At 49.9% G+C, this 15,441-nt stretch overlaps 1 protein-coding gene across 1 annotated transcript in view; it reads left to right on the top strand.

Annotated features, from left to right (window-relative positions):
• Positions 1-769: 769 nt before the first annotated feature.
• The window catches only part of LOC308150816 (Fanconi anemia group I protein-like), a gene marked incomplete at both ends in the record, with an annotated part of 25,714 nt that continues 11,042 nt past the window's right edge, over positions 770-15,441 (top strand). Inside the window, 12 exons of the mRNA XM_080523608.1 lie at positions 770-1,385; positions 1,758-1,815; positions 2,210-2,251; positions 2,773-2,896; positions 3,827-3,912; positions 4,396-4,528; positions 5,103-5,180; positions 5,929-6,065; positions 12,523-12,703; positions 14,513-14,600; positions 14,864-15,024; positions 15,148-15,218. Of these exons, the coding sequence (XP_080379734.1) occupies positions 770-1,385; positions 1,758-1,815; positions 2,210-2,251; positions 2,773-2,896; positions 3,827-3,912; positions 4,396-4,528; positions 5,103-5,180; positions 5,929-6,065; positions 12,523-12,703; positions 14,513-14,600; positions 14,864-15,024; positions 15,148-15,218 (1,775 nt within the window). The remainder of the gene's footprint in view (positions 1,386-1,757; positions 1,816-2,209; positions 2,252-2,772; positions 2,897-3,826; positions 3,913-4,395; positions 4,529-5,102; positions 5,181-5,928; positions 6,066-12,522; positions 12,704-14,512; positions 14,601-14,863; positions 15,025-15,147; positions 15,219-15,441) is intronic.

Raw genomic sequence — 15,441 nt, 5'->3', positions numbered from 1 at the left:
ATCTCTCTATCTCTCCTCCTCATCTCTCTATCTCTCTCCTCATCTCTCTCTCTCTCTCTCCCAGGTTCCCCTCTGACCCCAACTGCCAGAGGGTAGACAGACAGTTCATGTGGGGGAGTTCTCTGCTCATCAGCCCCATCCTGGAGCAGGGGGCGGTGGAGCTGGCCGCCTACCTCCCCCCGGGGACTTGGTACAGTCTGGACAATGTAAACACTACCTCCCCCCGGGGACTTGGTACAGTCTGGACAATGTAAACACTACCTCCCCCCAGGGGACTTGGTACAGTCTGGACAATGTAAACACTACCTCCCCCCGGGGACTTGGTACAGTCTGGACAATGTAAACACTACCCCCCCCCCCCGGGGACTTGGTACAGTCTGAACATCTTCATCTCTCTCTGTCTCCCCCCTCTCTCTATTTCTCTCTTTCTGTCTCTTGGCTTTCTCTCTCTCCCTCTCTCTCTCTCTCTCTCTCTCTCTCTCTCTCTCTCTCTCTCTCTCTCTCTCTCTCTCTCTCTCTCTCTCTCTCTCTCTCTCTCTCTCTCTCTCTCTCTCTCTCTCTCCACCCCCCCCCCCCCACCCAGGGTCAGCCCTTCTACAGTAAAGGCCAGTACCTGATCCTCCCCGCCCCCCTGGACACCATCAACGTCCACCTGAGAGAGGGACACATCATCCCCCAGCAGGTGAGACAAGGTGACATCATCATCCCCCAGCAGGTGAGACAAGGTGACATCATCATGACTCAGCAGGTGAGAGGAGGTGACATCATCATGACTCAGCAGGTGAGAGGAGGTGACATCATCATCCCCCAGCAGGTGAGACAAGGTGACATCATCATCCCCCAGCAGGTGAGAGGAGGTGACATCATCATCCCCCAGCAGGTGAGACAAGGTGACATCATCATCCCCCAGCAGGTGAGAGGAGGTGACATCATCATCCCCCAGCAGGTGAGAGGAGGTGACATCATCATGACTCAGCAGGTGAGAGGAGGTGACATCATCATGACTCAGCAGGTGAGAGGAGGTGACATCATCATCCCCCAGCAGGTGAGAGGAGGTGACATCATCATGACTCAGCAGGTGAGACAAGGTGACATCATCATCCCTCAGCAGGTGAGAGGAGGTGACATCATCATGACTCAGCAGGTGAGAGGAGGTGACATCATCATGACTCAGCAGGTGAGAGGAGGTGACATCATCATCCCCCAGCAGGTGAGAGGAGGTGACATCATCATCCCCCAGCAGGTGAGAGGAGGTGACATCATCATCCCCCAGCAGGTGAGACAAGGTGACATCATCATGACTCAGCAGGTGAGAGGAGGTGACATCATCATCCCTCAGCAGGTGAGAGGAGGTGACATCATCATCCCCCAGCAGGTGAGAGGAGGTGACATCATCATGACTAGTGGATAGTGAGTTGGACTTGGGATCGGAAGGTTGTGAGTTCAAATCCCGCCTGAAGCCACACCACTACTAGTGTGCCCTTGGGTAAGGCACTTAGCCCTCAGTTACTCCAGGGGGAATGTCCCTGTAATTCGTAATTGTAAGTCACTTTGGATAAAAGCGTCTGCTAAATGGCAAAATTAATTAATTAAATCTATGTTACATCTTGTTTTGTTTGACCTCTGTGACTGAGAATCAGTGGATGTGCATGTTACAGCATACACCCCAACTGTGGTACTCCAAAAGAATCTGTATCACTTCATGCCCCGTCTATTCCCTGGTGACGAAATCTTGTTCTCTCCCTTCACACACGCAGGAGAGCTCAGCGGCGAGGAGTACAAGAAGCAGGTGATCAACAGCCTCTGCTCCAGCAGGTAAGGGCGTTTGTCGTCTGTTTGCCGATCGCCTTGGATCATTTAGGCAGCTGTCTAGGAAATGTACATTTTTAAATTTACATTTTTGGCATTTAGCAGACGCCTTATCCCAAAGCGACTTACAATCAATACATTTGACTAAGCATTTGACTAAGCAAGTGTTACAAGTGAGACATCAATCAAACAATCAATCCATTTGACTAAGCAAGTGAATCATCAATCCACCAGGAAATAAGCATTGAACTGCGTAGGATGAGGGATTCGTATCTGGGCAGATTCTCATATCGGTGTGTGATTAGGGAATCACTTCCACTTTTGGTTTTATGTAACAATTCATTTGGAGGCGATCGTCACGACACTAACACATGCATGTGTTGTGCATCTTTCCTCACAGATGGGATCCTCAGTGTGTTATCCACCTGACCACCATGTTCAGGTAAGGCCAATGTCTGACACACACACACACACACACACACACACACACACACACACACACACCCTGGTGGATTTCCCCTCACCCTCTGTTGCTTGCCGGGTTCCCACGGGTCCTTGAAATCCTTGAAAGTTTGTGAATTTGAGAAAAAGAAATCAAGGTCTTAAAAGTTTTTGAAAATAGACATGGGTCATTGAGAGTGCTTGAATTTCTCTCTCTCTCTCTCTCTCTCTCTCTCTCTTTTTAATTGTTGTCTGTGAGCGGAGAGTTCCTATTATATAAATTCTCATCTAGATCTGTCTCAAATTATGCCGTGTTGGGTCCTTCAATTTGAGGGAATTGAGTCTTGAAAGTCCTTGAAAGTCCTTGAAAGGTGCTTGAATGTGATGTTTCAGAAGGTGTGGGAACCCTGTGCTTGCCTCTCTAGGGATGTGCCAAGGCCAATGTCTGACACACACACACACACACACACACACACACACACACACACACACACCCTCACCCTCTGTTGCGTGCCTCTCCAGGGACGTGCCCCTGGCCCCAGAGGAGCAGCAGTTCCTGGTGGAGAAGGTTCTCAGGATGTTCCTCAAACTGGACCTGCAGGAGATCCCCCCGCTGGTCTACCAACTGCTAATGCTGGCAGCTAAGGTGTGTGTGTGTGTGTGTGTGTGTGTGTGTGTGTGTGTGTGTGTGTGTGTGTGTGTGTGTGTGTGTGTTTGTGTGGCTGTGTGTGTGGCTGTGTGTGTGGCTGTGTGTGTGGCTGTGTGTGTGGCTGTGTGTGGCTGTGTGTGTGTGTGTGTGTGTGTGTGTGTGTGTGGCTGTGTGTGTGGCTGTGTGTGTGGCTGTGTGTGTGGCTGTGTGGCTGTGTGTGTGTGTGTGTGTGTGTGTGTGTGTGTGTGGCTGTGTGTGTGGCTGTGTGTGTGGCTGTGTGTGTGGCTGTGTGTGTGGCTGTGTGTGGCTGTGGCTGTGTGTGTGTGTGTGTGTGTGTGGCTGTGTGTGTGGCTGTGTGTGTGGCTGTGTGTGGCTGTGTGTGTGGCTGTGTGTGTGTGTGTGTGTGTGTGTGTGTGTGTGGCTGTGTGGGTGGTGTTGTACATGTCTGTGTGCCTCTATTGAATCACATTTGGATATATTGAATCTACACAATCACATAAATGATGTTTACGTAAGTTCAGGCGGATACACTTGAAGTGGAACAGTGACAGACAGCCGATCCACATGTAGGAAAAACATCAGCACACGTCTCAGGGACGAGGCTTCAAAGCAACACTGCACCCTGCTGGTTAAACAACGGAACGCCACAGGCCACGAGAGTTAATTTGTTGTCCCAGCCATCACCCCAGCGTCTGTGCGCTTGGTCGCTCTACGCAGGGTTTGATAGTTCTGGACTCCCTGCTTACACTATGTTCTTTTGTATTTGATGTTGTTTAAACTTCAGACAGGGAGCTATACAGAGCGGATATTATCATTTATTTGGACACCGTAGGATCTTTTCCCGATACGTTTTGGTAGCCTTGAAATAGAAAAAAATAGCGTTGTGGGGGAACAACCTTTTGTGTGTGTGTGTGTGTTTGTCTGCAGGGCTGTAAGAAGCAGGTCCTGGATGGAATCATCAGCTACTTCAGACAGCAGGACCTCCGGCAGGAAGAAGAACAGAAAGATGGAGAGTAAGAGATCGTTCTGGCATACAAATAAACCACCATGTCTCACTGTCATGTGGGAGCGACCTCGATGAGCCAGTTCTACTATACAATGGGGGAAATAAGTATTAAACACTATCACTATATTTTGTCCAGTAAATGTATTTCAAATGAGCCTATTCAAGTGAAATTTGCACCAGATTTCGGTATTAACTCAAACAACCCAGACAACAAATGGGATGCGAGGTGGGTGGACCTTCCAGCAGGACAACGATCCAAAGCACACAGCAAAGGAAACTTTTGGTTTCAGAGAAAGAAAATCAACTTGTTGGAATGGCCCAGTCAATAACCTGACTTAAACCCAGTTGAACATTTGTGGAAGCATCTGAAGATCAAGATTCACAAGAGGGCCGACCCGCAATCTTCAAGATTTAAAGACATCCTGCCCATGTATCTGTCCATCTATCCCTCTACCCCCCCCCCCCCCCCCCCCCTCACTTCCTCTCTCAGGTGTATGGATGTAGAGGTCCAGTCCCTCCCCCAGGACCAGCTGAGGCGTGTGGAGGGGACTGCTATCCTACACATCGTCTTAGCGGTGCGGTTGAACCACGAGATGGGGAGGGAGTTCCTCAAAAGCTTCAAGGTAACCCATGCTCTCGCATCTCACTGTCTCACCCATCATTTGCATTTCATTCATAACTGAATTACAACCATATGCAAATTAAATGGATGATTATGAGGGGCGGTGATCATAGGCGTTAGAGGTAGCTAGCTAACATGACATTGATCATACTCGTAAGACTTTTCACTTTTAAAAAAATGCCGATCGAGAGAGGACGCTGGCGTTGCTTGTTTTCGCCGCTTCTCCGCCGGAAATGTAGATATACTTGCAGTATACAGAGTAGATTGTCCTACAAAGACACTTAGATTTAGTAATCTAAAAACTAATTAGACTATACTTTCTTTTATTTTAGTTTTTGTTTCTTTTTATTATTACTACTCGATCTTTTCAGTTTGTAAAGTCTAATGTATTATTATTATTATTATTATTATTATTATTATTATTATTATTATTATTATTATTATTATTATTATTATTATTATGATCATGTCACTGTTCAACAGTCTGTGAGGACCAAACTGCTGTGTGAACACTGTAACAAGTGTGTTCTGTACTGTGCTTATGGTCTGTATGGGGGGGGGTCCGTCCTCTGTAGACGTCCCAGGGGGAGCTCTGCCCTTTCAGCATCGCCCTGCTGCTCTCCGTGGCCCGGGTCCAGCGCCTGGAGGAACAGGTAGGAACCCTGCAGGAACGGACGTCTGGGACTGAATATCTATGTTACTGAAATGAGACGTTCATCCCTCTCCCTCCCCCCCTCTCTCTCTCTCTCTCCCTCCCTCCCATCACTCCATCTCTCTCTCTCTCCCTCCCTCCCGTCACTCCCTCTCTCTCTCTTTCCCTCCCTCCCATCACTCCCTCTCTCTCTCTTTTTCCCTCCCTCCCATCACTCTCTCTCCCTCCCTCCCTTCCTCCCTCTCCCTCCCTCCCTCTCCCTCCCTCCCATCACTCCCTCCCTCTCCCTCCCTCCCTTCCTCCCTCTCCCTCCCTCCCTCCCTCTCCCTCCCTCCCATCACTCCCTCTCTCTCTCTCCCTCCCTCCCTCCCTCTCTCTCTCCCTCCCTCCCTCCCTCCCCCTACCTCCCTCCCATCACTCCCTCTCTCTCTCTTTCCCTCCCTCCCATCACTCCCTCTCTCTCTCTCTTTTTCCCTCCCTCCCATCACTCTCTCTCTCCCTCCCTCTCCCTCCCTCCCTTCCTCCCTCTCCCTCCCTCCCTCCCTCTCCCTCCCTCCCATCACTCCCTCTCTCTCTCTCCCTCCCTCCCTCTCTCTCTCCCTCCCTCCCTCCCTCCCTCCCCCTACCTCCCTCCCATCACTCCCTCTCTCCCTCCCTCCCTCCCTCCCATCACCCCCTCTCTCTCCCTCCCTCCCTCCCCCCCTCTCCCTCCCTCCCTCCCTCCCTCCCTCCCTCCCTGGGTGTGGTAGGTTTTTGAGCTCCTGAAGGGGGCGATCACCAGGAGCTTCAGGGATGACCAGCTGCAGCAGGGGTCAAAGTTCCTGCAGGACCTGCTGCCTCAGCGCCTCGGCGTGGCTCACATGATCCTGGACACGGTCAAGAACAGGTCAGTGAAAGATTTGTAAAAATAAATAAATAATAATATAATTGATTCCCTATTCAAATGCGGGACACTACAAAGCACCGCTGGACTGGCCATACAATCTTTCTGCCCGCTGGCAGATGGGCCGCGCTAGTTTTGGGCCGGTCGGGCCGCCTGACCCCCCCCCCAAAAAAATAAATTAATAATAATAATAATAATAATAATAATAACTAGCGCGGCCCAAAATAGCGCGGCATCAAGCGGCGGCCCCCGTTTATACTAACACATGGGCTGGCCCAATCACATAAGGCCCTGCTGTCCATCGGCCCCCTCCCCCACTCTGATCCCTCGGCCGACAACCCAAGTGCAGTGTCATGTTCGTAGATAAGATAGTGAAAGGGGGTGCCCAGAAAATTAGGGAGAAAAAAAGTAAGAAGCTAGCAGAGGATGCCTCAAAATGTCAGAAACGGACAGATATGTTCTCTGCATCGACTGTGGGGACTAGGCCGACTACAGCTGCGGCTGCCACAGCAACATCTTTACCGCTAACTAACGTTAGCACTGATGTGCCGTTAGCAATTGAGGAGGAGACAGAGGACACAGCTAGAGAGGTAAGCAATGTTGTTACTTGGTTTTACAAAAGCAAAGTTATGTTAGTCGCTTGCATTGGCCAGATTAAGGGAGCAGCAGCAGAGAATGTCTTATGACATATGCTAACCCGTACAGGCAGCATGATTGCATTGCGCTTCACCAGGACTTGGCTGGAATTCATGCACACACAGTGATTTCTCTCGTGGTGTAACGTTAGTGCTGCTTGGCTGTGGACTCTATAGCTAACGTTAGATGGGGGTGTTCTGCATTTTGTGACTTTCGATTTTGTTGCTAGCTAGCAAGTTGAGGTATCACTGTCACTGACATAAATGCAATACCAACAATGGGTGTTAATAATACTTTTTATTTGAAAATAAAAATATATATTTTTAAAATCTACACTAGCCTAGTTCAGAACTAATGAATGCTTTTTATTGCATGGAGAAATAAAACTCATGCAGTCTGCAACCCAATAATGTCGTCTTGCAACCTTCCATTTGAAATGACTGGGCTTCTGGTGTAACATAATGCAATCATGCAGCCTGTGTGTACATGTAAATGAGAACTTTGCTGATTTTGACAACCAGTTAGTTTACTTCTCTGTCCATGTCTTGTTGAACCAGGTTGAGCTGCTGCTGCCCTCCCCAGAAAAGCAGAGTGTCAGGGAAAGAGAGGAAAAGGAGAGAGAAAAAGATGAAACAGAGGAAACAGAGTGCCACGTTCAGGACTTCAATTACTTTGCCTGTCCTGAGCCTTCCATGCTAGATCACTTTTTAGATTACCACCCTCAGCAGAGAACCAAAAATACAGCGGCACAAAAGTATTTCACATGTGCAGATGGCACCACAAGTTTGCTGGCAGTCAGATGTCTGCTCATAGGCAGCAAGTAAGAAAGAAACGCCAGGTTTTGGAGTGTGTTGTGGATGTGGTGAAGGTGATAGGCAAGAGGGGCTTGAGCTACAGGCATGTGGAGAACGAGGCAGCATACAAGTGGGACGACAGTACCCTGGATCATGGCAACTTTTTGGAGCTCATCCTTATAATAGGAAAGTGCAATGTTAGCCTCAAAGAGCATCTTGAGGAGTGCATTAAAAAGAGCAAAGAATTGCATGCATCCAGTGGAACAAAAGGTAGAGGGTCCCTCACTTTTTTCCGTTTGTGTTGGTTGATCTGGAGTTCACAGGCAGCGTTTTGACTTGGTGAGTATACACTATATAGACATGCTGCAAATCAGTTTTTTGATTCCCAGAAGATTCTGATCTGAATCAGTTATGTAATCACTTATCATGTCTTCTCACTCCTTGTCTCTTTATCTCTGCCCCTCCCTCTACTCTGTTCCTCTCACTATCTTTTCGGATATGGCCATTAATTGTCCAGGTGGAGATTGAAAGGGCTGAGCCTTTCGGAACTGGGTGAGTATCCAATCTTTTCAGCTATAGCCATCTTTTACATGTGTTGCTGTAATGTCTCACATTTCTCTTGTGTGTGTGTGTGTGTGTGTGTGTCTTTCTCTCTCTTCCCTATTGCATTGTCTGCATATTTTTTTACAGTGGTGTTATATTGAGTGATATTTGATATTGTTTGTATTTAAAATGTTAATAAATAATTGTACTACTTAACAGTATTAGAATGTTAATAAATAATAGTAATTATTCCTATGACTGCCGAGCTTTTTGTTATACAACTACTTAACAGTATTGAGTATGGGTATTGTTTGCTCAGCACAGCAGCCATGTCTCATCACTGTGGAGTATGTCAACAGTGAGTGAGTACACTGGTTCACACTTGCATTGGTATACTTGCTGTCCATGTCACTTACTCCGCTCTATAGGGGTTTTTACGAATGGTATATTCAACAGACTGCCAGCATGTTGATCGGCGGTGTCGGACCGATTGTGTTGGGCCGGTCTGAGCCACATGGCAGGGCCTAATTTGTGTCCCAGTCCAGCCCTGCTACAAAGACAAGGGTTCTGAAATCGTGCAAACTTTTCTTCAGCTGTCTGAATTAGCTCTCATCTTAATGACTGTTCTGTAAATATGTCTTTGTACTGTACTGTCATTCTCTGAATGCTTCGCTGTTTCATCTTTTTGATTCAACATTGAATATTAAACATTGAAACATTTCCTGTCATTAAATGTAATCAACAACAACAAAAAAGAACAGGTCAGTGGACCACTTAGGGGGTGTTCCTACTATATAAATATAGTTGTACTTACTTTATTGTAAAGTGCTTTGAGTTGCATTTCATGTACGAAAGGCGCTGTATATAAATAAAGTTTTACTTACTTACTATAGTACACGTATGTCAGGATGCCAACCATGACTCCTCCCAAACCCTTAGAGCATAAAAAAGTGTGTAACTTTGTATTCTGAAAAGTGCAACAGCGTGTGTCATGTGAGGTACCATTCACTTACATGACTGTTTGTTGGAATGGAATGGAATGGACTTTATTTGTCATTGCTACAGTACAGGTACCAAACAACGACATTTAGGAGGGGTGGCTCCCCTGGTGTTAGGAAAGGAAAAAAAAAAAAAAAATTTTTTTTTTTTTGAAAAAGCATAAAATCACAAGAAGGTAAGGAGCTGGTTTACATCAATAAAGGCTATGTAAACAATCCACTGTACTATACTGCACAGATAGTCAACTAGGGTTGTCATATTGCACAAAAGTATTTTTTCACGTTATTTTAAAGTGTCACAGTTTGCAGGCTTGAAATTTACATGTTTGTGCCTCAGCACTAGCTGCCATACAATCCGTCCGGACTGTCCTGGGCCCAGAACTTAGGCCTTTTCTGTGTTCAGGGCCTTGACGGCCCTGTGGTAGAAGCAGTTCTTCAGTCTGTTTGTCTTAGCGGCCGGGGTCCTGTACCTCCTGTTCGAGGGCAGCCTGACAAAGTGTACGTGCCCAGGGTGGGTCGGGTCCCTGGAGATCTTGGAGGCCCTCCTGAGACAGCGTGTGTTGTACAGCTCCTCCAGAGAGGGGAGGGGGGCGCCGGTGATCTTCTGTGCTGTTCTCACGACTCTCTGTAGCGCGTTTCTCTCCGCTGTTGTGCAGCTGTGGAACCAGTTGCAGATGCCGTAGGTGAGGATGCTCTCCACTGCGCCGTGGTAGAAGGCCACCAGTATCTCCTGCTTGTTGTGTTCTTTCCTGAGGCATCTCAGGGTGTATAGCCGCTGTTGTGCCCTCTTGATGGTGCCTTTTGTGTTGTCCTTCCAGGCCAGGTCATCCCGCATGTGATGTCCCAGGAATCGGAGGGTTGAGACTCTCTCCACGCTCTCTCCGTCGATGAGCAGGGGCTGGATCTCGGACTTTTTCCTTCTGAAGTCTACGATGAATTCCTGGGTCTTTGACTTGTTTAGCAGCAGGTTGTTAACCTTGCACAGCTTGCTCAGTTGCTCTACCTCATCCCTGTACGCCGCCTCGTCCCCCCCCGAGATACATCCCACCACGGTCGTGTCGTCTGCAAACTTTACGATGTAGTTGCTGGGAGGGACGGGGGTGAAGTCGTGGGTGTAGAGGTTGTAGAGGATGGGGCTTAGCACGCAGCCCTGGGGGGACCCAGTGCTGAGGCTGAGGGCTGTGGAGGTGTGGGGGCCCACCCGCACCCTCTGGGGGCGGTCGGTCAGGAAGTCCTTGATCCACGCACATATAGAGTGTGATAGACCCAGGTCTAGTAGTTTGGTCACTAGCCTGTCTGGAAGGATGGTGTTGAAGGCGGAGCTGAAGTCCACGAAGAGCAGTCTCGCGTAGCTGTTTCCCCTCTCCAGGTGGGATAGAGTGGCGTGGAGAGTCGTCGCTATGGCGTCCTCTGTGGACCTGTGGGCTCTGTAGGCGAACTGGTATGGATCCAGGTTGGGCGGGAGGCGTGTGAGTATGTGGGCCCGGACTAGTTTCTCGAAGCACTTCATGATGATTGGTGTGAGTGCCACCGGGCGGTAGTCGTTTAGGCAGCTCACCGTGCTTTTCTTCGGGACTGGGATGATAGTTGAGGTTTTCAGGCAGGGTGGGACGGTGGCCTGGGACAGGGACTGGTTAAAGATGTTGGTGAAAACCCCGGCCAGCTGGTCGGCGCAGTCTCTCAGCACCCGTCCCAGGACGCCATCCGGCCCCGAGGCTTTCCTGGGGTCCACCGCCTTCAGTACGCGTCTCACCTCATGCTCTGTGAGGGTGAGGCTGCTGAGAGCTGGAGAGAGTGGTGTTTGTGTTGCGGTTACCTCCGTTCGCCCCTCGTCGAACCGGGCGTAGAAGGTGTTCAGCTTTCCCGCCAGCAGGGGGTCGTCCTCTGCGGCTGTGAGCCTGTTGGCTCTGAAGTTTGTCATCTGCTGAACCCCCTGCCACATCCGCCTGGAGTCGTTGCTCAGGAGGCATTCCTCAATCTTCTCTCTGTGCTCTGCCTTGGCCGCTTTGATGCCGCGCTTTAGGTTGGCCCTGGTGGAGCTGTACAGCGGTGTGCGCTTCCCTGCGAAGAAGGCGTTGTCCCTCTCGTTGATCAGTTTTTGGACCTTCCCAGTCATCCATGGCTTCGTGTTGGGGTAGACCCGGACCCGTTTGTCCACGGTGACTGAGTTGGTGCAGTTCACTATGTGGTTCAGAACCGACGACGTGTACTGTTCCAGGTCCTCATGCTCATATTCCTGCCATAGGGTGTCATTTAGGCAGATCTGCAGTGGAGCGGACCCTTCTGGCCAGGTTCTGACAGTCTTAGTGGTGATGGGAGCACTTTTCCCCATTGTAGTGTATGCAGGAATCAGGAGGATTGACACATGGTCAGACATGCCTAGATGTGCTAGCGGACTAGCCTTGTAAGCACGTTTGATGTTGGTGTATACCTTATCCAGTGTTTTTTCTCCTCTCGTTGCACATTTTACATGCTGATAGAACTTGGGTAGTACTGCCTTCAGGTCGACATGATTAAAGTCCCCCGCTATGATGTGAATAGCCTGTGGATCAGTGCTTTGTTGGCTACTAATGACTTCATATAGTCGCGCCAATGCTACTTTGCTGTCTGCGCTAGGCGCTATATACACACATGTAATTAGCACCGCGTTAAACTCCCTAGGGAGGTATGTGGGTCGGCATTTAACAGTCAAGTATTCCAGGTCTGGGGAGCAGTGGCTACTTACAGTTTTCGTGTTTAAGCACCAGCTATCCTTCGTCGATATTATGATCCCACCTCCTCTTGACTTCCCGCTAAGCTCCGTTCGGTCAGCGCGATGTAGCGTGCGCCCCTCCAAGCTAACAGTAGCGTCCACAATGTTGTCATTTAGCCAGGTTTCGGTCAGAATAATCACACAGCTATCCCCAACGATGTTGTTTTTGGCCACCTGTAGTCTCAGTTCATCCATCTTGTTCGTCAGGGATCTGACGTTAGAGAGGAAAATGCTTGGTAAAGCTGGTTTGTTTGGGCTTCTCCTCAGCCTTGCTAGCAGGCCTCCCCGGCGGCCTCGCCGTTTCTTGCGGTCTCGCCGCCTGCGTTTCCGCCTCAGGGAGGGGACTGTGAACCAGTGCTCTCCCGGTAGCCTGGCGATGTCCTTGTCAATTCTGTATTGCTCCAGGAAATCCGCCGTTACTATCTTGTCGTTTTGCGTGCCGACTTCTAATAAGTCGAGCCTGCTGTAGGTACTATATACATAACTGTTCCCTATAAGTACTAAAAAAAAAGTGAACATACAAATGTTCTTAAAAACACAATGAAACACCAGTGTGGTAGCCCCCCGAGCTGCGGCGACTAAGCGCGCGGCCATCTTGGAACAACCATGTTCCTGCCATGTGAGGTACCGTTCACTTACATGACTGTTTGTTCCTGCCCAGAACCTCCTGTGTGATTGACTATGAGCATGTTTCTAAACTGTGTGGTGACTTGGGACCCCCTCTCTCTCCCCTCCAGTGTGTTCGACTGGGACCACGTCACCCAGGGCCTGGTCCAGCTGGGCTTCATCCTCATGGACGCCTTCGGGCCCAAACCCGGGCCGTTTGGGAAGACCAGCGAGGGTACCGCCACCACGCCCAAGACCCCCACCCAGCAGGCCTGCCGGCTGGGGGGCCAGGTCCTCTTAGAGGGCTTCAAGGTACAAGCAGCACTCGAGATGAGGGGGGATGGCACCCCCCCTGAAATAAAAACAGTCAAAATCACTTCTAAAACTGATATCCCCCCTTTCCATCCCTTTTGTCATTTTATTAATGAAGGTGGTATTACTGCTATTTCAACATGTAGTTTTGTGCATTTTGAGTAAAATACTGTGGGCGAGGGAGCTGGGGGGCACGCACACATGCAATGACATTTTTACCAACTCACTGACACTGATGTCACTGACGCTGTGGGGATGCTCAAACTGTCCCCATATGATCAAATCCACCATCCCCCTGATTGTCTTTTACAACTTGGGTACTGGGTACAAGGCCGTACATTGTCTTCCATCTACTTACTGTAATCTTCGAAATTATTAATTAATTATTTAATTATTTGGCTTTGGGTCCTCAGCATTGGCTTGTTTTCTTTTCCAAGTATTTTTTCACTTTGTTTTGTTTGATTTTTTCGCCGACCTCCCTGCTTTCCCCCCCGCCATCTCCCGCCTCTCACTGCCTCCACTACCGGACTACAGTATTCACCGCCTCCACTACCGGACTACAGTATTCACCGCCTCCACTACCGGACTACAGTATTCACCGCCTCCACTACCGGACTACAGTATTCACCGCCTCCACTACCGGACTACAGTATTCACCGCCTCCACTACCGGACTACAGTATTCACCGCCTCCACTACCGGACTACAGTATTCACCGCCTCCACTACCGGACTACAGTATTCACCGCCTCCACTACCGGACTACAGTATTCACCGCCTCCACTACCGGACTACAGTATTCACCGCCTCCACTACCGGACTACAGTATTCCCCGCCTCCACTACCGGACTACAGTATTCACCGCCTCCACTACCGGACTACAGTATTCACCGCCTCCACTACCGGACTACAGTATTCCCCGCCTCCACTACCGGACTACAGTATTCACCGCCTCCACTACCGGACTACAGTATTCACCGCCTCCACTACCGGACTACAGTATTCACCACCTCCACTACCGGACTACAGTATTCACCGCCTCCACTACCGGACTACAGTATTCACCGCCTCCACTACCGGACTACAGTATTCACCGCCTCATTGTTCCTGTCCCCCGGCTCTGTGTTGCCGACCGACCCGCTGCGCGCCGCTCTCAGGCGTCGCTGGCCTGGCCGTGCTGTGCTGCTGCCCTCGTCCCGGGAGGTGGCCACCACTCCCTCCCCGGTTTGGGGGTTGCCGTCTCCGCAGGTGAGTGTCGGTCCTTCCCGGCCCTCGCTCACTACTGCGGGATTTGGTCACTGGCATGGCACGGCTGGGCTGGCCGGCCACGCGGGTTCGGTCCCAGGCTGGCAGTACAGATGGCGGCGGCGGCGGCGGCACCGCGCTGTCGCTCTGGTTCACTGCCATGCTTACACGGCTCGCTGCCCGCCGGCTGCTGGTCGCTCCCAGCCTATCCACTGACCTGCTCCCACCTGTACTCTGGTTTCGTCTTCGGCTTGGTTTCGCCCTCCTGCTGCTCCTGTCGTTTTGCCCTGGACTCCCGGCCTTCTCACCTGCCCCCACCTCCCCCTGCCCTTCTCTCGTCTCACCTATACTGCCACTCTGACTCTGTGTTCCATGTTACTTGTTGTTTTTGTGTTTCCCATATCCCCTATATTGTCAGCGTGTTTGAGCCTCGGAAAAGCGCTATATAAATCTAATAAATTATTATTATTATTGCAGCAAGTATCGTGTCCCTTGATTGGGGGGTGGGGGGGGGTCTTAAATCGACAATTGTTTTTATTCATTTTTTTATTTATTCGTTCTTGCAGATGCATGAGCCAATCAGAGGGGAGATCCTGGAGCAATTGTTGAACCGACTGGTCACAAAGACCGCCTTGCCTGTGACTCATTTCCTAGGTAACAATTTTCACCACCTTCCACCTTTGTTTTCACATGTCCTATGCACTCAGAAGACTGGGAGAGGACAATGCTATATGCTATAATGCTGATGCTATACAATGATATATGCTATAATGCTAATGCTATACTATGCTATAATGCTGATGCTATACAATGCTATATGCTATAATGCTAATGCTATACAGTGCTATATGCTGTCATGCTAATGCTATCCAATGCTATAACTGAGTGTTCCACTGTGTTTCTGTCTGCACCCTCAGACCTCCTCTCTGACATCGTCGTCTCGGCTCCCATGAGTCAGCTCGGCTACCATGAGTCGGCTCGGCTCCTCCTGGAGTCGTCCTCCAAGGTGACGGAGACGTTTGACTACCTGTCCTACCTGCCCTTGTCCACGGTGCAGGGCCTGCTCAGGGCTGTACTGGTACACACACACACGCACGCGCACACGCACACACACACGCACACGCACACACACACACACGCACACCCCTTCTGTGTCATGGTCACACACCCTCTCCCCTCCCTGCTCTCTCTCTCTCCCCAGCCCCTGCTGAAGGTCAGTATGTCCATGAAGGACGCTCTGATTCTGGCTGTCCGGAAGGCCATGTTCTCCAGGTGAGTGTTCCTCCCAGCTATCTGAAGCCAGAGTTCTGGGTTGTCATGTATACACTTGGTCTAGCCTCTCACCCTACAGGATCAGCAGTACATGCATACACATGCATACACATGCATACACAGAAACACAGAAAACCTGCTCATTCCAAATGTTTCACATACTGTATGTAGGCCCTATACTAGCAGGTAAGCTACAGCAAGGAATGGCTACCTCAGATATTTA

The sequence above is a fragment of the Nansenia antarctica genome (assembly GCF_963989245.1).
Source record: "Nansenia antarctica genome assembly, chromosome: 2".
Taxonomy (NCBI): Eukaryota; Metazoa; Chordata; class Actinopteri; order Argentiniformes; family Microstomatidae; genus Nansenia; species Nansenia antarctica.
The sequence above is the reverse complement of the archived record's forward strand: the minus strand, read 5'-3'. Positions and strand labels throughout refer to the sequence as shown.